Raw genomic sequence first — 23605 nt, forward strand, 5'->3', positions numbered from 1 at the left:
ATTTTTATTTTTTATGTTTTTTTTTGAGACAGAGTCTCACTCTGTCATGCAGGCTGGAGTGCAGTGGCATGATCTTGGCTTACTGCAAACTCTGCCTCCCGAGTTCAAGCGATTCTCCTGCCTCAGCCTCCCGTGTAGCCGGGATTACAGGTGTGCACCACCACGCCCGGCTAAATTTTGTATTTTTTAAGTAGAGACAGGGTTTCACCATGTTGGCCAGGCTGGTCTCCAACTCTTGTCCTCAGGAGATGTGCCCACCTCGGCCTCCCAAAGTGCTGGGATTACAGGCGTGAGCCACTGCGCCCAGCCTGAATGTAGTTTAAAATGCTACACAAATACTAATGTAACAAATCTTTACTAAACACCTACAGTGTACCAGGTTCTGGGGATATGGCAGTAAACAAGACAAATGAGAACCATACTCTCATGCAGCTTATTCTCTGGAGGTAGGGCGGGGGCATAGATAGTAATAGTTCAAGTGTCAAGAGCAAGAGGTCATTACCACCTTATCGACATAATTCATGGGTGGTCAGCACTGAATATTTTCACAATTAACTTTTACGGCTTTGGCTAAAGGGTGAAAAACTTAAGTTCAGTGTGTTGCAGCTACCCTTCTAGGTTTTTGAAGGCAGGGGCCAGCCGTACTCCTTTTGTGTCCCATTGTGCCTGACAGTGTTTGGGACAGAGTAAATGTTTGGAGTATGTATAAACAGCTGAATTTCGTCTTGAAGTCCAGCAACATGATGTGGCTGTACAGTTCTATGTATGAACACAAAAACATTTTTTTTTTTTTTTTTTTCTGGAGACAGGCTCTTACTCACTCTGTTGCCCAGATTGGAGTGTAGTGGAGCGATCTTGGCTCACTGCAATCTCTGCCTCAAGCGATTCTCCTGCCTCAGCCTCCCACATAGCTGGGATTATAGGTGCCCGCCACCACGCCTGGCTAATTTTTGTATTTTTAGTAGAGATGGGGTGGGGGGGTGGGGTCTTACCATGTTGGCCAGGCTGATCTCGAACTCCTGACCTCAAGTGATCTGCCTGCCTTGGCCTCCCAAAGCGCTGGGATCACAGGTATGAACCACCACTCCTGGCCCACAAAAACATTTTTTTAAATGTGGGTAAGGTCATGAACTTTGGTTGAATCACAATCATACCTCTTATTGAGAACTCACTATGGGCCAAGCACTGGTTGAGCAATTTGCAGATGCTACCTCATTGACTCTTTCCTACCATTCTGTGAGGTAGGTACTATTTCTTCTTAATTTTGTCTATAAGAAAATTGAAGCTCTCGTTGTGTCCATGTAACTTGCCTGAAGACACACAGATAGAGACTTTGGGCATCGCGACTACCTAATAGGTGCTCAGCAGATGGTAGCAACTGTGGTAGAAAATGAAGCCATATCTACCTGATGTACCATCTAAGACAGCTGAGAATCCTAAGGGCTCACATAGTTCTACTGGGCAAGTTAAAAGTTCTTGTGCATTTATGCTATCTTTTCAAATAATACAGTTTCTTCTGCCTTATATGAAAAGCATACATTTTTGGGCCAAAATTAAAAAAAAAAAAACCTCTATGTAACTTGAATGCAGATGTGTCTTTAATTTTCTATGAAAAATAACTTTCATTTGCATTGAAGACATTTAACAAGCAACTTGGTAATAAAAAAAGTCAGAATTAGAGATGTCACAGGACTAGGGAAGGAGATGAAAAAATCATTTATAAAATAAAATAAAGCTTCTATTCATTATTATATTGAAGAAACGCTAACTACTGTATCTCATAAACATAACAAAACAGCATTATTTCAAAATTCTGGAGGAACAACAGAACCATAAATAGCACTGGGACTTTGTAGGAAAAAGCGGCTTCATTAATAGATTTCTGTGATGGATGAAAAGGTTTGTGAGAGATGGTATGTGCCACAATTTGATTGTGTAATGTAATGCACATTCATATCTATATCTCTCTATATATCTATGCTTATTTATATATAGATATATATGAGAGATATCTATTTATTTTAAGGAATTGGCTCTTGCGATTATGGGTGCTAGCAAGTTAGAGATTTGTAGGGCAGGCCGGCAGGCTGGAAGTTCTGGCAGGAGTTGGATGTCGCAGTTTTGAGTCCAAAGGCAGTCTCGAAGCAGAATTCCCTCCTCAGGCAACTTCAGTCTTTTCTCTTAAGGCCTTCAGCTGATCAGATGAGGTCCACCCACATGATAATGGGTAACCTGTTTTACTCAAAGTCTACTGGCTTAAATTTTAATCACATCTAAAATATACCTTCACAGCAATATCTAGACTGGTGTTTGACCAAGCAACTCGGCACTACAGCCTAGCCAAGTTGCCACATACAATTAACCATAACAACTAGTATATTCAAGCAAACTGGGAGGAGTCTATCTATACTCAACTGGCAGGAGTAACAGAAACAGACAATCTGCGATGTAAGTTGATTAAGTGAAGGAGAGTAAGGTGTTTAGGTGTGGCAGCTGTTGCTTTAAACAATTTTTTTAATGTATTAATATAATGGTAAGGAGTTTGATTTTTTTCTTTTATTTTTTAAGTGCCGGGGTACATGTGCAGGATGTGCAGGTTTGTTACATAGGTGAACGTGTGCCATGGTGGTTTGCTGCACCTCAACCCATCACCTAGGTACTAAGCCTGGCATGCATTAGCTCTTTTTCCTACTGCTCTCCCCTAAAAATTAATTTATTGAAACAAGACATAACTGTAAGTGGAAAGTTTCCCCTGATTTCATAGATATTATTAAAATTAGGTATTCCAAGAGCCCCTGAGACGGATGAAACAAAGCCTTCCGTAGTGTTGATGAGAGATGCATCAGTGAGGGAGCCAGTGTAAAATGAACCCTAGCTTCCTGCTGGTGCCACAGCAGGGTGCTTGAGGGGAAAGCCAGTTCGCAGCATGAACGGGCTGCAGTGGAACCCTATTTCCAGTTGTCAAGGCAGGCTTGGCATCTTTTTCCAACATCCTAGTAACCCAAAGGAAGGAACTGAGATGACTACGAATGGATTACTTAGAAAGTCATTAAAAACAGGACACAAAACGGAGGTATAAAAAGGAATATTTATCTTTTAAAAATACAACTTTGAACACTACTGGCATTTCATTTACAAAGTATTTTCGTGAAATACTCTCCATTGGCTTTGCTTACTCAGTACATTCTTTTATCTTCAATTGAGACTCAAGGGGGGGTATGCTTGCATTATTATAAGTACCACAACCACCACCACACACAATAAAGACCATCTCTGCCTCAGGATATTTGCCCCAAACCTTCATCCTCTCCGTTTCCTTTCCACCAAGCAGCAGTTTCTGAACGGTCCACTCACGTGCTGCCATTGCGATTTGCCGATGGGCACTACAGAACTGGAGGTGTCTCTGGCAATCCGCACTCCAGGTGGAGCTGACTTATTTGCAGAAAGCCTCACAAACCCTGGCTCATTATTTATTCATTGATTCATTACTATTAATACTTATATCAAGTCTTTGCAAACATTCAGCATGAAGTAAACATAGTATTTACAGCAGTACACGGTTTGCAGTTCAACACACTGACAACAGAAGCAAAGGGACCAAGAGACCGTAAGAAGGCCAGAGGGGAAAGAAAATTAACACAAATCCCTTCTGTCACTGTGTGCGCACGTGCGTGTGTTTGTGCGTGTGTGTCCACACATGAGCGTGTTTTAATTCACAGAAAACGGAACATGCCCTCCTTTAAAAGCAGACTATTTACAAGTGATTCTGAATAGCACGAACACATGCCAGTCATACTGGATACTTGCTTTCTGCAAACACATCTAGATGTACTTTTTACAATTCTGAAACAGATCTTTAATGTGATATGTTAGAGAAAATAACTTTGGAACATTTGTCAACTTTTGGTTCATAGTAATTTTGCAAAAAGCCACAAACCATGCTTTGTCATTTAAAAGGTGAACCTGGTCAGGCACCTTCTAGAAGACACTGATGTGTTATTTATTTACTAGTCAACTGGGGATTGGAAAGACAATGGCAGTTACACAGAGGACTTAGTGCTGCTCTCATTCCTTTCACCAGTAGCAACATTAATGTAAAGAGAAGTTTAGAAACACAAATCACATACAAATCATCAAAACATTTCAGTTAACAGTGTTTAAAAAAATACCAAAGTCTACAACAGTAGTACAGACACTGAAAACACTCCAAATACTGTTTAGCCTCAGGACTTTTGCAATATTTAAAGACAACCAATTGACAGAAAGGGGAGGAAGTTACAGCACTTGCGGTTTGAGGCAATTTCTCTTTAGGGCCTGTAGTTCGAGGTGCTGTCCTAGGATCCTTATTTTAACTCAAAAGATTTTCCAGGAATGAACTGACAAATTCAAAGGAACTTCCACTTGAAAACCATTAAAAATACAAATCACTTTCTATGCTTGTCCAACACATATTTATCTTCAGGATCCCAAGTTGTTAGGCAAAGAGATTTAGGTCAGCTTCAAGCCCTCGAAGCCACAGAATTTCCATCTCTTTTCCAGGCTGGCTCCAACTCCAGTCATTTCCTGCTTGAAGGTATGCTGGAGTCTACCCATGAGACACTCCACATCACTGGTGCAGATCTGTGGGACAGACAGAACATCTCCATTCAAAATCAGCTCTATTTTCCTAATCTTCTTTCCCAGTGTTTCCTACTTTAGAATGCTGATGTGTCTGTGTGTGTGTTGGGCGGGGCGGGGCGGGGGGTGGGGGGCGTTGAACCTCCTTCCGCTCCTTGCGCATTTGTGTGTGTTGGCAGAGCGGCTTCCAGCCAGCAGCGTTCCTCTGCTGTGACCATCAGACAGGGTCCGCTGGGTTGCTATTGGAAAGAGCTGGGGTCAGTCATGTGGAAAGGCCTGGGTTTCTAAGAAGCTGAATGATGGCTGCTCAGTGCTGGTGATGCTGTGTGCAGGTCCACTGAAGCTGCTGAGCCTTTTCGGAGGGGAGGAAGGTAGAAATGGCTGCCACCAGAGCAGAATCCCTCACAAATGCGTTAGTTCATAATGGAGAAGTAACAGGAATGGGGAAAGCTCTGTGTTCATACTTCTCTGCATTGTCTTTCTCTCCCCACTTCTCTCTCTGTCTCTCTCTCTCTCTCTCTCTCACACACACACACAGACACACACATACACACACCCCTCAATACGAAAACAAAAACAAATCTGTGGACTCCTTTAGGACTTGTTTTAGGTGGTCATCTTCACATTAGTAGAGTTAGTAAGTTACTCTCCTCACTATGAGCCTTGGCACCAGGGCTTGGGTAAAGAGCACCAGGGGATCCTGAAAGAAACCCAGAGTTGGCGCCACAGTGAATGTCCCTGAAGCTGGAGGGAGCCCCAGTTCTGTTGGTATCACCTCAGGCTCTCTTTGGGAGGCCCTGGCACTACTCTGGCAGGAAGTCGCTAAGGGGGAGCTAGGCCTAGGCTAGGAGTGCAGTTATGCCTTTGTCCCAGTGCCGTATCCAGTCAAGTGAACGAAGCACATGCCAGGGTATCATATAGAGTAGAATCCCCATTTCAGAAAACATAGATAATGTGTATAGACATATACATTTAATATAGGTGCAGCACACTTGCAGGAAAGGGTCTGAAATCTGGGCCAAACTGTTAACAGTGGTTATCCTCGAGCAGTGGGATTGTGGGTGGTAACCTGCACTTTCCCTTTACTAGATTTCTATACGGCTTACATTTTAAAGATAATGTGCATGTATTATTTTTGTAAATTAAGAAAGCAGCAGATGGTTTTTACTGACACATAGTTCAATTTCATACCATTGCAATGGACTGCTTGGTCCTAGTATTCACATTGCATCCTCCCCTTCACTGCCAAATGGGCCATTTAATTGCAGAATAGCATCACTTCCCAGAGGGAAATGAAGGGGGAGTGCTAGCTAGAATGAAAGCAAATGCCATTGAAGAGGATGTATCACCACAGCTGGGATGTGGTTAGAACAGTAAGACTCCCAAATGGGCCACTGCCTTTGTTAAGAGGACATATGCTTAAATGACTTAACATTTTGGACAGCACCTATATTCAGTGGCACTTCTCGAAAGTCCCAGATCCTATGAAATAGGCAGTACAATTTATGGGCACATTTCCCTGAATGCTGCTTCTGAAAAAAAAAGTATCCTGAGCTGATTCATTCTGAGGAGTCAAGAGTCCTCTCCAGCCTCTTAGAGGCATCCTTGATTTCCTAGGGAATTAGCACTTACCCCTGCTCCAGATGCCCTAGGAGTTCCCCCAAAGGATAGCATCCAGAGAAGGAAATGGACCATGAGATCATCTGTGAGCAAATATTCAGTCTGTGTTACAGAGGCCCTCAGCTCTTTGCTCTTTTTTTTTTTTTTTTTTTTTTTTTGCTCCTGCCTCCCTTGTTTTGTAATAGACAATAGCAGGGGTGATGGTGGGAGAGGTGGATGGTGTAAGACTTCCCATTTTGAAAATGAACATTGGCTAATGGCTAAAAACCCAGGACAAAAGTTTGATGGGGCTGGGTACGGTGGCTCATGCCTGTAATCCCAGCACCTTGGGAGGCCAAGGCAGGTGGCTTGCTTGAGTCCAGGAGTTCGAGGCCATCCTGGGCAACGTGGTGAAACCCTGTTTCTATAAAAAATACAAAAATTAGCCAGGCATGGTGGCATGCGTCTGTAGTCCCAACTACTCAGGAGGCTGAGGTGGAAGGATTACTTGAGCCCATGAGGTTGAGGCTGCAGTGAGCTGTGATCTCACAAATGCACTCCAGCCTGGGCAACAGAGTGAGACCCTGTCTCAAAAAAAAAAAAAAAGTTTGATGGGTAAGAAAGCTGATATGGATTGGTTTGCAGCTTATAGGTAAATTAAGAGAAAAGAGGAAAAATCTTCTAAGATGTATGTTTGAAAAAGGATGGTCAACTTATTCAAGTTTGCCTGAGACTGCCCTGGTTTTAACATCAAAAGTGTCAAGTCCCAGGAAACTCTTCAGTACCCAGCAAACCAGGACACACGGTCATCCTACTTGCAAGAGGGAAGCTCTGCTCTGAATCACAGTGAGAGAGCAGGTGAGGGAAACTTCCTGAAAGCAGTAACTAATGACCTATTTATGCTTGAGGAGAGTCAGGTTACCTGTTAACAAAGAACTCCACACATCCCCTTGCATCCCCATTTTAGGCCCCCATATACCTTATTATCAAGACGGTGCAAGTAGGAACAGATGTATTCAATGCTTGCTCCAAATGGGTGAACATGAAGGAATGTGGAGATAATCCCTACAGAGACAAGAGCATGGAGGTTATACTTGAGCCTGGTATTCCTCGAGGTTCCACATGACAGTGAATAGTAAGCGCTGACTCATATGTACAACATAAATATACTGGACACTATTCTAAGTTTACACGTATCTTACTCATTTAATCTTTATAATAATCCCATGAGGTGGGTATTGTTATCCCCATTTCACAGCTGAGGACACTGACGCACTAAAAGTGTAAGCAACTTTTCCAAGGTCATACAGCTGGTAAGTGGCAGAGCTGGTATTTGAACCCGGACAGTCGTATACTGCCTCTTACTGTGCTGTATCACATGTAGAAAAGCTGGCATTTGAGGAGTCACTTTCATTGTTTGTGATGGCTAAACATTGTCTGAATTCAAGGATTTTATAATGAATTTACACTGTGCTGGGCTTTTGCAGTTCCTTCACAGTCTTTAGACTTTAGCCTCTTAGGTGTTAATAATGCCTTGCTGTTGTGGTAAACATACAAATCATGTACTTTCCTGATTAACCTTGTGCCTCTCACAAGAAAGTCTGCTGATTGTATTTGGGTATTATTTTGTGAATAGCTCTGTAAAGAAAAGCCAAACATTTCATTCACGGCTAACTCAAGTGGTCACTAGCATTCTGTGCTTAGAGCCTCGAATCTCCTTGTGTAACAGAATTCTTATAGCAGTTTACAGCCTCCAGGAATGCCCCTGATTTCCACTTAGCCTGACTCTGGGGTGACTGGCAGCTTCACATGCTGCCTTGATTGTTCTGGCCATTAGGTTAATTGTTCTAATACTTCTTTCTCTGGCAACAGGTGGAAAATAAATTGCTCAAAAGTATAATATTTCTTTCTTTCAATTTGTTTTGAGTTCACCTCCTTTCATAAGATCTTAAGTGCATCAAATAGACCCAGAATTGAGTTTGTTGAAAATTGCCAGGAAATAAAAGCAAAATTTGATTTGGTTTCTAAACTACAACTTGTGTGTCCCTTTAAGAGGCTGACAAAAGACTAACACAGGTTTAAATTGGTGTTTGAAGTTCAATCAAGGGGGTAAGTTGGAGAGGGGTTCCAGAAGGAACTGATGGCAGGGCTCAAAATCTGTTCAAAAGGGATGCTATTACTTAGAACATTACTTTATTCTTAAATGGCTAGGTAAATTGAAGTTCTAAACACTGATTCTGGCTGAGAAACTTAAATTCTGAAGAAGACATTCCATGTTTGAAGAAATTCTAGATGTCCTGGCCAAGAAAGGCTGTCAAATGCCAAGAAATAACTCCAGAGGTTTAAAAACAAGCGATTTTGTGGGTTCACACCCAAAAAGCTGATTGAAAAATAGATTTTCCTTTCTCTGTGCCAGCCCAAGACTACCTTCTTGAAAAAACAAAACAAGAAACACTTATTTTAAGAATCTTTTTTTCTAGGACTATCCATTCACAGAGGCTTCCTTCTATCCCCAGCATTTCTCTGACAGGTCTCCCTGTTGCCATGCCAATTTGTTAAGAACTTGGAAGACGTTAATAAGTTGTAATAAGTTGTCACTTTTCTTGAAGATTCAATGGCAGGTCCCCCTGTGCATCTTTATTAACATATCAAAGTGTTAAATCTGAGGATAATATCCATTACCAAAGGAGGCAGAGATATCTTAAAAATATGCAGAAGCCAGTCAGTGTGGAGGGCTTTTGAGACTAGAGTGGGGCTACTGTATAGCTCAGCTTCCTAGACGGCAGCTGGGATTATCTGCTGTGGCCCAAGACCAGTCACTCTTAAATGATTAGCCCCTCTTAAATATTTTACAGCCTCAATCTGCCACTGTTCTCCAAATGGAATATAAAGTTAGCCAGCATTGGTTAATAGTGCTGTGAAGTGTAAAATGTTTTCTACTTACTGAGGGCTTACTATGGACCAGGGACTATGCTAAGTGATTTAGGTGAGTTACTGTATTTAATACTCACAACTGCCCTTTTGGGTCGGTAATATCATTATGTCCATTTTGCAGATGGACGAACTGAAGCTCAGAGAAGAAATGGTGGGGTCAAGATAGGAAGCCAGGTCTGTCTGATTCTTTAAACATTTGTGCCATCTTGCTTTTCTGAATGACTTTTTACAGAGAGCAATGCTAGCATGAACCTCATCAAAGCCCACTAGCGTCCAACACACCACAGCTTCCTGAGTCATCTGCCACTGTGATATAATCAAAAAATAAATATCTGGTCTTTGTCCCTGGTCCCCAGGGCACACAGCTCCTAAAACCCTTGGAATTTCTGGAGTGATAAGAGTTAAGATGACGGGTAGCTGGGGGCCCCTTATAGCTTTAGAATTGGGGCTGGCCATCAGAAAGACTTAGGCATGATCAGAGAGTTGGAACATCAGGGAGGAGAGAGTGGCTGGAGACTGAGTTAATCACCAATAGCCAGTGATTTCATCAATCATGCCTATATAATGAAGCCTCCATAAGAACTCTGAAACGATGGGGTTCAGAGAGGTTTCTGGTTGGCAAACACAACAAGATACACACCCAAAAAGGTATAGAAACTCCGCATACCCCTTCGAAGTACCTTGCTCTATATACCTCTTCCATTGTATCCTTTATACTAAATCGGTAGGAGTAAGTAAGGTACTTTCCTGAGTTCTGTGAGCCACTCTAGCAAATTATCAAACCTGGGGTGGGTATTGTGGAAACCCCTGACTTTGTAGCCAAATCAGACAGAAGTAGAGGATACTTGGAGACCCTATATTTGAGACTGGCATCTATAGAGAGGGCAGTCTTCCGGGACTGAGCCCTTAAACCCATGGAGTCTAACGTTAAACTCTAACTTTGGGTAGTGAGTGTGAGAACGGAATTCAACTGTAGGACACCCACTTGGTATTGAAGAGTTGGAGATGTAGTGTTGGAAAAGACACCATGCATCTGGTGTCAGGAGGTTAAAACAAACAAACAAACACACAAATAATCCCTTGTCATTTGGTGTCAGAAGTGTAAAAATAGCTTAGTTAGTAACCTGGAAAAACTTGCCTATACTTGCTCCAGAGGCTCTCTGGAAAAGCTCTCTGCCAAGTAGGGTCTGCACTAGCCCCCTGAGTGGACATGAGAGGGCTTATCTATCCTTGCACAGATATTTAAAAAAAATCTACAGTGTGTTTCTCCAGCTGACCCCTCTTAGCTTAGTGCTTGTACTGACATGCTTGACTGCTTGACATGGCAGTGGCTACAAGGAGTGTGAGGGGGGCTGGCAGCTGCTGTTAAATTTGGAAATTTGTAGTTGTTCTTAACCTATCATCTTCAGAACTCTGAGTTCTTGTGCTGCCATGCTTCATAAATGCTTGATGTGTGCTTGTTAATCTTAGGTAAAGCCCTCCCCTCCTCCATTGTAGCCAGGCATTGTACGTGGCATGTGTGCATTAGCTTCCTTACCCACTAGCAGTGCTTCACGTTCAGATTTGATAGGACTGCTGTTCATGGTCTTCTCAAGAGGGTATTCGCTATCCTGGTTTGATGCACACAGCCTAGAAGCACAGCTTTCCTGTGGACACAACATGCTTCCCAGGTCAGTTCACTTTATTTGGCAATAGAGTTGGTTTCAATTAACTACACAACAGGTAACTTAACTCAGGACTATAAAAGCAATACTGTTCAATTTAGATTACTGAATGGGAGGGAAAACATCATAAATTACAAAAGCATCACAGATATTCCAAAGCTTATTTTTAGGGCTCCAAAACACAGAAACATTTAAACATTTACCTTCACCAGTTTTTTTTTTTTTTTCCTGCCTTCATCTTGACTTTATACAAGCAATCTGGGCAACTAGACCCAACATTTATGGTATACTAACAAGATGCTAGGCACTGTTAGATAAGTGTTATCTCCATTCTACAGATGATGAAAGTGAGGCTCAGGTAAATTGACTAAGATCACACTGCAAGGAAGTGGAGCCAGGATTTCATCCCACTGTTAAAAGGACCATTTTTTTTTTTTTTTTAAGTTTTAGGTCCACACTCTGTTAATGGTAAGTCCCATCTCAACGGAGAATCTACATTGGCTACATTGCCAATCCACTGATAGTTAATAAACTGTTGGTTTTTGGACTAAAACTTAGAGCTTTCTTTCCACTCATAGTTAACCAACTGTTGGTTTTTGAACTAAAAATTAGAGTTTTCATTTTTTCATTTACTACTCTCTCTCTCTGATAAGGACATTATCAGTTAGAATATTCCTGACTTTACAGCAAGAAATGCCCATGACAAAAAATAGCATTAGTCAATGGCCTTCTTTATTGTGGAAAATTTTTCTCTTTCAGAGTGTAGCAGGAAGGTTTCATAAGAGAAACTCAGGTGAAATCCATAACCAGCAATCAAACTGAAAAATACCTCCAGACCTTTCATGGCTCTTTCTTTCTCTCTTTGGGTACTGAGAATATCTTTTCTGTTATTATAAATGTGAAGGAAAAGCTTTCAGAAGAAGGAATAAAAGAAATCACTGCTTCTTTTACTGCTGAAAAGAAAATGCTGCTGAAATGCTCCTTGTGGGGGCAGATCATGGCTGACTCAGATGCATTTTCACTTCTTCCTTTCCACAAACCCTTAGCAGGGACAGGATTCCTTCTGTTTTCTTTAAAGATGTCTTCAAAGCTTCCAGGATGCTGTCTCTGAGTGAAATGAATGGTCTATGCCGCAAGACATGTTGTTTTGTGAATTTATAGGCTTCCTAGCTGTAGTCAGAGGGGAACCCTTTCTTGATGACCTACTCAATCTTTGGCCTTTAGAATTCAATCCAGGCAGTAACCATTATGCCAAGTTTGATTTAAACTACTAGCTCACTTCTAAGCCACGGGCTTCACATCTGCTTCTGACCCCCTTAAAACATTAAATGATATGATAAGCCGTTTCTTAAGTGTGAGAGTTTAACAGATTGGGGTTGATTTAAGATGTGAAAATATTCTGGGAAGTTTTAGCCATCTTGAATAGAACTGCAGCCTTACTTAAACCTGACTTCAATTTTATTATAGCTGGCATTTAAAAAATTAGAAGGTACATTGAAGGGATGCTTATCGCCTTGAATTTTACTAGCAGATTCAAAGAGCTTAGTTCTTTCCGCAGTAAGACAGACATAAGTCACATTGTTATATTGCAAAACACTGACAATAACTCACCCTGTAGCTTACTGTCAAGAAACCCAAACAAAAGCAAATAAAAAAAGAGATGCCTCCTCACCAAAACTTATTGCTTTCCTTTCAACCTGAAATTATTTTTGCAGTCTAATGTGATGGTACTTTGCTTCCTAACCTAATTGTGTCAGGTTGAAATATTTGGTCACAAATCAGCTTCCCAGAGAAGATCAGTTTATAATGAACTGTCATGAATTTCTCTAAAAGAACCTTTGCTTAAAATAACAGGAAAAAACATATTTTGACTCACTGTTTTTTTGGATTATCAGTTGGATCTTTTCCCCGTCCTCATCAGCCAACACTTCACGGTCTATTCAGTTTCCAAATGGGAAACACTTGTCCTTAGGCACAATATGGTAAGTTTCTTCTATGCCATTTGACCTCTTACCTCTTACTTCTTTAAATGAAATACTTTATAAACCAGAAAGCTACTTACACAAAAAAATGTCCTTAGGTCAAATTGTGATGTCAATCCTGAAGAGCAATTCTAAGCATAATGTCATGAGCATAACCCCATGTCTATCTACAGTCTTCTGGCTACATAATCCATTTTATGCAGGAAGCAAAATGTGGCAGCTCTGGGACATTTTAGAAGCCCTGATGGTATGAGGAAAGTCCTGATAAGTAGAGCAGCTTTGGCGCTTTTCAATTAAATGCTTGATAAATGAATTTCTCTGGGATTATGCTTGTTTCTTTAATAGTGCCCACAAAACTGGAACGTGAGTTGGTTTTATGAAGTGGAAGAATTAAAAGCACGTTGCAAATGGCCTCTAGAAGAAAACACTTTCAATCATTTGTTTCAACTACACCAAGGTTGCCAGTTCTTAATGGCACTCTAGGGGAAGGCACTGTGCTGGTAAATACACTCAGGGCCTGTATGCACTGCATCTTCCTGAGCTGAGAACAGAAGATAAAGAGAATATGTTCTTGAGGAACTGTATCACTGTTGATTTCTGACTCTCGGTCCAAGCTCCTAATCTTCTCTTCCTTTAGAGATATCAAAACAAGGAAGTTCTGGTCAATGGGCTTCCCTTTTCAGAGGATAACGTCAGCTGAATATTGATGCATCAAGGAGATTGGAGAGGTTGACTTTACACACCTGGAATGGAATGGGCACCTGATTCATGGTTGTGATATACGATTCCATCCAGATGTTAGACTCTCTGGTCCTCATTGGTGGTTCTTATTGCTGAGAGCTCTCACTTGATAAAGTCCCATCTTGGCTTCTAGCTTTAGAATACTGTGTCTCATTTTTTCCCCCAAGGTTTCCCTCTTCTTGGTATTGGCTATTCCTCTCATCTGCAGTTGCTCATTATTACACTAAATTGACTAGCTGCAAAGAAATGCCAATGTGCTAGCTGCACTTGTGTTTCTTCCTTTAATGAGATGCTTAATTAAAGGTACTTTGTGTCACATGAGTTTTCTATGTTGCTATTTGCTTGACAAGATGAAGCAGGGAAGAGGTGTGCACTCTGGTCATCTCCAAGACAGAAGACTGAGGAATTTTAGGGATGAACTGACTACTTATTCATTGAAAGGTGTACACTCCAGAACCCTTAGAAATGCCAAGGACTCATACCTAAAAGCAAAGCCCTTAGTATAAGAATTACCCCCGAGAGGGGCTTTTAATCTCCAATCAGCCAAACATTCCCCATCGATTTTAGAGCATAACTTCCAGGGCATTTTCATTGTCACTGAAAAGTAGGTAAAGGGGCAAGGAAAAAGGTTCACTTAGGGCGCATGTACCTTTTCCTTAAGATTTTCCAACATTTTTTCCACCTGTAACTTGTCATCTTTGAGTTTTTCAAGTTCAGCTTCTTTCTTTTTATATTCCTCTTGGACTTTGAGTAGATGCTATAAGAAAGACCAAAGATAATCAATTTATGAATTATGGAGCCACACTTCATTTAAAATCCCTGGTTGAATTTAGATATATCAGGTGGGCCTGCCTCACTTTCCTCCAGCACACACGACCATTTTTCCATAAAGAGATTGGGCAAATCAAGATATTTTCACTTTATATTATTTTATCTGGCTCTTAAGAAATTCCTTTGAACTTGTTAATATTTGAGAAAGGTCCTGAGAAACTAATTGATCCAGTCACTTAACTTCTTCCCTATTCTGGGCGGGGGTCAAAGTAGGGTGCAGTTAATACTGTGTGGGCAATGTTTTGATTGCTGCATAGAAGTAAATGTAATGTTGTAAAGCATTCTTGCAAATAGCCATTTGCCAAGCCAAGTTTAATTTCTGTGAGGAAAGTAGTAAAGAATCCAAATTTTACATATGTTAGTTTCCATATAAGTAGGCAGGAAGCTATATTTAGCATTACTAATAATTTCAACAAATAATATTTATTTGAGTGCCTAATATGTACTAAGCATTGTGCTAAGGGTTTTATATGCACGGTCTCAATTAAGCCTCACAATGACCCTATGTTACTATGATCCCTGAGGCTAGGAGAGGTTAAGTGGCTTCCCTAATGCCATTCAGATAGTCAGTAGCAGAGCTGGGATTTAAAAGCAGGTTGGGTCAACCCCAGAGTTCATGTCCTTACACACCTTATTATACTATACATCTTTTGAGATAAGATGGGAGAAATTTTATCATCGTTTACAAGGCATTTTTTTTCAATACAAAATAATCAAAACGAGTGAAATTATTTTTAAGAGGTAGAGACCTAATTCTCACTGAGGTCTTTGAAGTGATGAAACAAAATAAAATTTCATCATTTTTGAATTTCATTTAAGTAGCAGAACTATCCTTATGTGAAATGGTTTGAAAATCAAAGAGGGGAAAAACAGCAACAACAAAAATATTTCCAAAGTCGTGCTTTTCAGAGGCTTGCAAAAGACCACTGGAAGGGCTAAAAAGCATGGTACAATGTACATTGTCAAAATTCTTTGAAGTGTAGGTGAGGAGGTGCATTTTTTCCATAGAAAGATCTATGATATAATTTACATGTTCTAATTAAACTCCATGGTGATGGTAAAAGGAAGGTGAGCATTACTTCACACATTTTGTTAACAGAAAAGGTGAAATATTAATGTCATATTACTTGTTGTATAGGAAGACAATGGTGGCAGAAATAATAACTTAGGGTTCCTAGTGCCAGAATAGACCATTGTTCATGATTTGTAATTTCCAACCAGCAATTAGCTTTGCCCTAGATAATTTCAAGGCATACAGTTAAAAACTATTGCACAATTTAAGGTATAAGGACAATGGCTGGTAGTCTAGCATGACAGAAGACAACAGTGGCCTTACTCAGAGGCACTACTCCTTTACTATAGTGAAGGCAGCTGTTGATAACTTTTAAACTGTAGAATCACTGTGGTGATGGTTACATAAAACTCCTAGATGTTGAACATCTGCTACACTTCTGTGAATGCAATCACAGTTGGGTGCATTTATTTACTTTGCTTTTTACACTTTGAATTATGCACAGGTAAACTCATTCACATAAGTGACTGTTAATACAAAACAAAATAAAAACAAGTTGGTATTATGCGCTCAAAGCATTGACACTTAAAAACCTATAATGTACCTATTTCTACTCAAATCAAGGGTAGATTCCTGCCATTCCTTTTAAAAGGCTATATTTCTTGGTATTCTATCAACTAGATATGTGTTCATCAGCATTTTTTCATATCTAAATAATTGAGGTTCTTCGTAAAGACCCTGAGGCCCTGTCTAGATCCCTAAGTACCTTCTGAAGCATAAGGAAAAGATTAGATTATGTTCAATGTAGTCTAATGTTAAATATTTTTCATTTAATGCTCATTCTTTGAAAAGTGGCAATCCATTGCTATCTCTGTATTAACTGGAATATTTAATTAACCACAACAATAATTCCTTCCTCAGCCATGCCAGATAATATTACATCAAGAAGAAGAATAGGTTTGATATTCGATTTGCTTGCAGGGGACTCTTCTACAGGTGAGAAGCTGATGCTATTCTACCCAGAAGCTCAGAAAACCAAAATGCCTTTACCTGTTGCATTCCTTGCAGGGCTTGTTGCAGGAGTTTCAGTTGCTGTTCTTTGTTTGGGTCATCTTCTCTGTGGGCTTTGCCTTGTTCTTGCTTGAGCAGTTCTACTTCATTCCGGTAGGCATCGAGCTGCCAACGGAGGCTGTCATTTTCTTCCTTCAGAGCTTCTGCCTGTGATACTAAGGCTAAACAATCAATATAAAATATGAAACCATATATCCAGATTCATCTGTGGTTCATCTGAATACCACAAAAAGGTTGGTTCTTCCTCTTGATGAAGAACTTTAGGTTTGAGTTGGCCATGTCAGCAAGAGATGGACACAAAAGCACACAGGCCCATTTTTATAAATGAACTAGGATTCCAACACACAAAAGTTCACATCATATTCCTCATTCTCCACCTCAGATATAACTAAGATATTTTGAGGTAACATCAATTTCTTTTATTTGAAATGTAGGAAATGGTAACAGCCCTGTAATAATAAAATACAGGACCAATTCCCTTGAACCGACAACTGCCTACACAATAATGTTGCTGACAGATGTTTTTAAAGAATGTAGCATTGAGAAACTTAACCTCAGAATTTCCTGCTGCTCCATAGCTTTGTATAAAGAGTCAGATTCTAACTTCAGTTACACTCATTTTATTTTTACTGAAAATGTAAGGGGGAGTAATGAAGAATCAAAGTAGTGCCAGAGGTTAGCAGGCTAGAAAGCAAATGCTGAGGGACACGGTTATGGGAGCACACAAATATGGGAGCCCGGAAAAGGAAATATGAGGCACAGATAGAGTTGTGTTAGTGAATATGCAATTGCATTTCAAGATTTCTTTCTTTCCTTCCTTCCTTTTTTTTTCTTTTCTTTTTTTCTTTTTTTTTTCTTTTTTGACAGAGTCTCACTCTGTCGCCTAGGCTGAAGTGCAGTGGTGCCATCTTGGCTCACTGCAACCTCTGCCTCCTGGGTTCAAGCAATTCTCCTGCCTCAGCCTCCTGAGTAGCTGGGACTACAGGTGCCTGCACCATGCCTGGTTACTTTTTGTATTTTCAGTAGAGATGGGGTTTTGCCATATTGGCCAGGTTGGTCTCGAATTCCTGACCTTGTGATCCACCTGCCTCAGCCTCCCAAAATGCTGGGATTACAGGTGTGAGCCACCGCACCTGGCCCAAGATTTCTTAATATGCACGTTTTCATGTACTTCTTTTCAAATAACTGTTAACCAACAATTTGAAACACACACACACACACATGACTGTAGCATTGACTCGTCCCACAGAGGAAAGATAAATGTAAAAACTAAGACACAAGATTTCCAGTTTCCAGTCTGGCGTGTAAGGACATTTAGAAGCTGCCACTCTGTCTTAATAACAAGTAAAAAGCTGAACAACCTGAAAAATCAACAACTCTTTTTTATATTTGTTAGTGAAGTGAGATTATAGGGTAAACAGCTGCCCCCAAAACAAAACTGGAGATACAGACAGGTGAATATAGAGAATCACAATTTACTGGACCAAAAACCCATGAGCAGAAACCTCCAGGGGACCCAGTCCTTGGGTAGGAAAACCTAAGCTGTAATTAAGCAATTGCTGGAGGCTGTGTGGACAAGTCTGTGAAATTAGCTTGGTGTGGTGGCACGTGCCTGTAATCCCAGCTACTCAGGAGGCTGAGGCAGGAGAATTGCTTGAGCCTGGGAGGCAGAGGTTGCACTGAGCTGAGATCGTGCCACTGCACTCCAGCCTGAGTGACAGAGCAAGACTCGGTCTCAAAACAAACAAACAAACACTCCAGGAGGACCCAATCATTGGAGAGCTCCCACACATTCGTAAGTTTTACCTCCAGGAGATATACCAGTTCCTCACAGTGAATATCAGAGAAAAATCTCCTCATGTTTCTGACAGGGGAAGCGGAAAAAGAACAATTTTGAAATTGCAGACCATTTTGGTCTTCACAAGGCCTGCTCTCAGGAAAAACTATTTTACCAGAGCCTAACAGACCTGGGGGAAGATAAATATTCAACTCCAGTCCCCTCCAGCCATCCTGTCCCACCAAAGGGGTGTGTGTGTGTGTGTGTGTGTGCGCGTGCAGGGGGGTGGTGGTGGGAGTGGGATAAAACTGAGAAGCACTGGTGAAGTTCACAGTTCAGGGACACAGGTTCACCAAAAGACTGAGACCTAATCATAGAACTAGAGAATGCTTTCCCTTCCTCCATACCTTACCACCATATTACTAAAGGGCTACTTATGAGAGTTTCTTTCACCTAGTACATCATGCCCAGATTTTAACAAAAAAATTACAAGGCATACTAAACAGTAGAAAACACAGTTTTACGAGATACAGAAAACACCAGAACCAGACTCAGATATGGAAGAGATGCTGAACTTATCAGACTGATAATTTTTTTTAAAAAACTAGGATTAATATGCAATGGGCTTTAAAGAAAAAATTAGACAACATACAAGAACAGATGGATAATAAAAGCAGAAAGAAGAAATTCAAAGAAAGAATAAAATCAAATATTAGAGATCAAAAACACTAGTAGAAATGAAGAATGCCTTTGATGGGGTAACTATTAGACTGGACATAACTAAGGAAATAATCCCTGAGCTTGAGGATACGGCAATAGAAAATTCCAAAACTGAAAACCTGTCTTAGTCCGTTTTAACTGCTATAACCAAATACCACAAACTGGGTAGCTTATGAACAACAGGAATTTATTTCTCACAATTCTGGAAGCTTGGAGGTCCAAGATCAAGGTGCCAGTAGCTTTGGTGTCTGGTGAGGGCCTATTTCCTAGTTCATAGATGGTGCCTTCTACCTGTGTCCTCACATTAGGAAGGGACAAGTGGCTCTTTGGGGTCTCTTTTATAAGTGTATTAATCCCATTCATAAGGGCTCTGCCTTTATGACCTAATCACCTCTCAAAGGCCTCATCTACTAATAGCACATTGCTGATTAAGTTTCAATATGAATTTTGGGGGACACATACATTCAGACCATAGCAAAAACAAAAAGAAAAACAACAACAGATGCTGGCAAGGTTGTGGAGAAAAAGGAAAGCTTTTACACTGTTGGTGGGAGTGTAAATTACTTCAAAGACTGTGGAAGACAGTGTGGTGAATCCTCAAAGACCTAGATCCAGAAATACCATTTGACCCAGCAATCCCATTACTGGGTATACACCCAAAGTAATATAAATCATTCTATTATAAAGACACATGCATGTGTATGTTCACTGCAGCACTGTTCACAATAGCAAAGACATGGAATCAACCCAAATGCCCATCAATGATAGACTGGATAAAGAAAATGTGGTACATATACACCACAGAATACTATGCAGCTATTTAAAGGAATGAGAGCATGTCCTTTGCAGGAACATGGATGGAGCTAGAAGTCATTATCCTTAGCAAACTAACGCAGGAACAGAAAACCAAATACTGCATGTTCTCACTTATAAGTGGAAGCTGAATGATGAGAACACATAGACACATGGGAGGGAACAACACACACTGGGGATTGTTGGAGGGTAGGGGCTGGGAGGAGGGACAGCATCAGGAAAAACAGCTAATGCACACTGGGCTTATTACCTAGGTGATGGGGTGATCTGTGCAGCAAACCACAATGGCACACATTTAGCTATGTAACAAACCTGCACATCCTGCACATGTACCCCTGAACTTTAAATAAAAGTTGAAAATAAAAAAAGACTGATAAAAGTACATAACAGAATATCCAAGAACTATAGGACCACTACAAAAGGTGGAAACATGTGTAATGGGAATAGCTGGAAGGAGAAGAAAGAAAGAAACAGAAGCAATATTTGAAGCAATAATGACTGAGAATTTCTCCCAAATTAATGTCAGACACCAAACCATAGATCCAGGAAGTTCAGAGAACACGAGACAGGATTAAATGCCAAAAACCCCTTCTGCCTATGCATATCATATTCAAACTTAAGAAAATCAAAATAAAGAAAAAATCTTGAAAGAAACCACAAGGGAAACAAACACTTTACCTATAGAGGAGCACAAATAAACATTACATCTGCCTTCTTTTCAGAAATTGTACAAATAAAAAGTGGAATAAAATATTTATGGAGTTAAGAGAAAAAAAAATCAACAACCTAGAATTCTGTACCCTGTGAAATCTGGATCTACATAAAGAAAGGAAGAGCATCAAAGAATGAAAAAGTGAAGGTAAAATAAAAACTTTTGGCTGGGCGCAGTGGCTCATACCTGTAATCCCAGCACTTTGGGAGGCTGAGGTGGGTAGATCACCTGAGGTCAGGAGTTCAAGACAGCCTGGCCAACATGGTGAAACACCGTCTTTACTAAAAATACAAAAAATTAGCCAGATGTGGTGGCAAGCGCCTGTAATCCCAGCTACTCAGGAGGCTAAGGCAGGAGAATCACTTGAACCCGCGAGGTGGAGATTTAGTGAGCCGAGATCACGTCATTCCACTCCAGCCTGGACAAGAAGAGCAAAACTCCGTCTCAAAAAACAAAACAAAACAAAAAAACAAAAAACAAAAAACCCCCAAAAGTTTTATTTTTCTTCTTCTTAACTGATCTATTATAGCATATAACTTTTCAAAATAACAATAGCAACAATGTATTCATTTATGTATGCATAAATATGTATATACAGGTTGACAATCTATAATGCAAAATCCAAAATCTGAAATGCCCCCAAATCTGAAACTTTTTGTGTACCAACAAGATGCTCAAAGGTTATGCTCACGAGAAATGCTCACTGGAGTGTTTTGGATTTCGAATGTTCAGATTAGGGATGCTGAACCAGTAAGTACAATGCAAATATTCCAAAATCCAAAAAAAATAAATCCAACGTCAAAAAACTTCTGGTCCTAGGCATTGTGGATAGGGGATACTGAACTTGTATACAGGCAGGCCTCATTTTATTGCATTTAGCTTTACTGAACTTCACAGGCTTTTTTTTTTTTTTTTTTTTTTTTTTTTTTTTTTACAAATTGAAGGTTTGTGGCAACCCTGTGTCAAGCGAATCTATTGGTGCCATTTTTTCTGACAGCATGTGCTCACATTTTGATAATTCTCTGGGTCACATTTTGGTAATTATCACAATATTTCAAACTTTTTCATTATTATTGTACCTTTTATAGTGATCTGTGTTCAGTGATCTTTGACGTTACCACTGTAATTCTTTCGGGTGCCATGGATTGTGCCCATAGAAGACGGCAAGCTTGGTAAATGTGTGTGTTCTGACTGCTCCACTGATCAGACAATCCCCCATCTCTCTCCCTCTCCTTGGGCTTTCTTATTCCCTGAGACACAACAATATTAAAATTAGGTCAATTGATACCCCTTTAGTGGTCTCTAAGTGTTCAAGTAAAAGGAAGTGTCACACGTCTCTCACTTTAAATCAAAGCTATAAATGATTTAGTGTGGTGAGGAAGGCATGTCAAAAGCCAAGATAGGCTGAAAGCAGTGCCTTTGCCCCAAACAGTTAACCAAGTTGTGAATGCAAATGACAAGTTCTTGAAGGAAATTAAAAGTGCTATTCCAGCGAACACAAGAATGATAAGTAAGTGAAATAGCCTTATGGTTGATATGGAGAAAGTTTTAGTGACTTTCATAGAAGAACAAAGTAACCACACATTCCCTTAAACTGAAGCCTGATCCAGAGTAAGGCCCTAACTCTCTTAAATTCTATGAAGGCTGAGAGAGGTGAGCTGAGGAAGCTGCAGAGAAAAAGCTGGAGGCTAGCAGAGGCTGGTTCATGAGGTTTAAGGAAAGAAGCCATCTCTATAATATAAAAGTGCAAGGTAAAGTAGTAAGTGGAGATGTAAAAACTGCAACAAGTTATTCAGAAAATCTGGCTAACACAGTTGATGAAAATGGCTACACTAATCAATAAATTTTCAATATAGACAAAACAGCCTTCTATTCAAATAAGATGCCATCTAGGATTTTCATACCTGGAGAGAAGTCAATGCCTGGCTTCAAAGTTTCAAAAAGTAGACTGACTCTTGTGAGGGGCTAATGCAGCTCGTGAATTTAAGTTGAAACCAATCCTCATTTACTATTCCAAAAATCCTAGGGCCTTAAGAATTATAATGAGGCTAGGCACAGTGGCTCACGCTTGTAATCCCAGCACTTTGGGAGGCTGAGGTGGGTGGATCACGAGGTCAGGAGTTCGAGACCAGCCTGGCCAACATGGTGAAACCCCATCTCTACTAAAAATACACAAATTAGCTGGGCTTTGTAGCAGGTGCCTGTAATCCCAGCTACTCAGGAGGCTGAGGCAGGATAATCGTTTGAACCCGGGAGGCGGAAGTTGCAGTGAGCCGAGATTGCGCCACTGCACTCCATCCTGGGCAACAATAGCGAAACTCCATCTCAAAAAAAAAAAAAAAAAAAAAAAAAAAGAATTATGCTAAATCTACTCTTCCTGTGCTTTAGAAATGGACCAACTAAGTCTGGGTGACAGCATATCTGTTTATAGCATGGTTTACCAAATATTTTAAGCCCACTGTTGATACCTACTACTCAGAAAAGAATATTCTTTTCAAAATATTACTGCTGTCGACAATGCACATAGTGACCCAAGAGTATTGATGGAGAAGTACAAGGAAACAGATGTTGTCTTCACACCTATTAACACAACATCCATTCTGTAGCCTGTGGATCAAGAAGTCATTCTGACTTTCAAGTCTTATTATTTTAAAAAATCATTTCATAAGGCCATAATTGCCATAGATAGTGATTCCTTTGATGGATCTGGGTAGATTGGAAACCTTCTGGAAAGGATTCATGATGCCATTAAGAACGTTCATGATTCAGGGGAGGAGGTCAAAGTATCAATATTAACAGGAGTCTGGGAGTTGACTTCACCTCTCATGGATGAATTTCAGGAGTTCAAGACTTCAGTGGAGGAAGTAATGGCAGATGTGGTGGGAATAGCAAGACACCTAGAATTAGAAGTGGAGCCTAAAGATATGGATTGAATTGCTGGAGCCTCCGGATAAAAATTTAATGAACAAGGAGTTGCTTCCTATGGATAAGCAAAGAAATGGTTTCTTGAGATGGAATCTATTCCTGATGAAGATGGTGTGAACATTGTTGAAATGACAACAAAGGATTTAGAATATTTCGCAAATGTAGTTGATAAAGCAGTTATGGGGTTTGAGAGGATTGACTTCAATT

General features: G+C 40.3%; 1 protein-coding gene across 4 annotated transcripts in view; it reads right to left on the reverse strand.

The window, feature by feature from the left end:
• Positions 1-2563: 2563 nt before the first annotated feature.
• Positions 2564-23605, reverse strand: part of ENOX2 (ecto-NOX disulfide-thiol exchanger 2) — a 291824-nt gene continuing 270782 nt past the window's right edge. For all 4 annotated transcript variants that reach the window (XM_025373306.1, XM_025373305.1, XM_025373303.1 and 1 more), the window contains 5 exons: positions 16431-16612; positions 14187-14294; positions 10688-10796; positions 7196-7281; positions 2564-4620 (listed from right to left, as the gene is read on the reverse strand). In XM_025373306.1, the coding sequence (XP_025229091.1) occupies positions 4489-4620; positions 7196-7281; positions 10688-10796; positions 14187-14294; positions 16431-16612 (617 nt within the window). In that variant the 3' untranslated portion in view covers positions 2564-4488. The remainder of the gene's footprint in view (positions 4621-7195; positions 7282-10687; positions 10797-14186; positions 14295-16430; positions 16613-23605) is intronic.

This window comes from Theropithecus gelada, chromosome X (assembly GCF_003255815.1).
Source record: "Theropithecus gelada isolate Dixy chromosome X, Tgel_1.0, whole genome shotgun sequence".
NCBI lineage: Eukaryota > Metazoa > Chordata > Mammalia > Primates > Cercopithecidae > Theropithecus > Theropithecus gelada.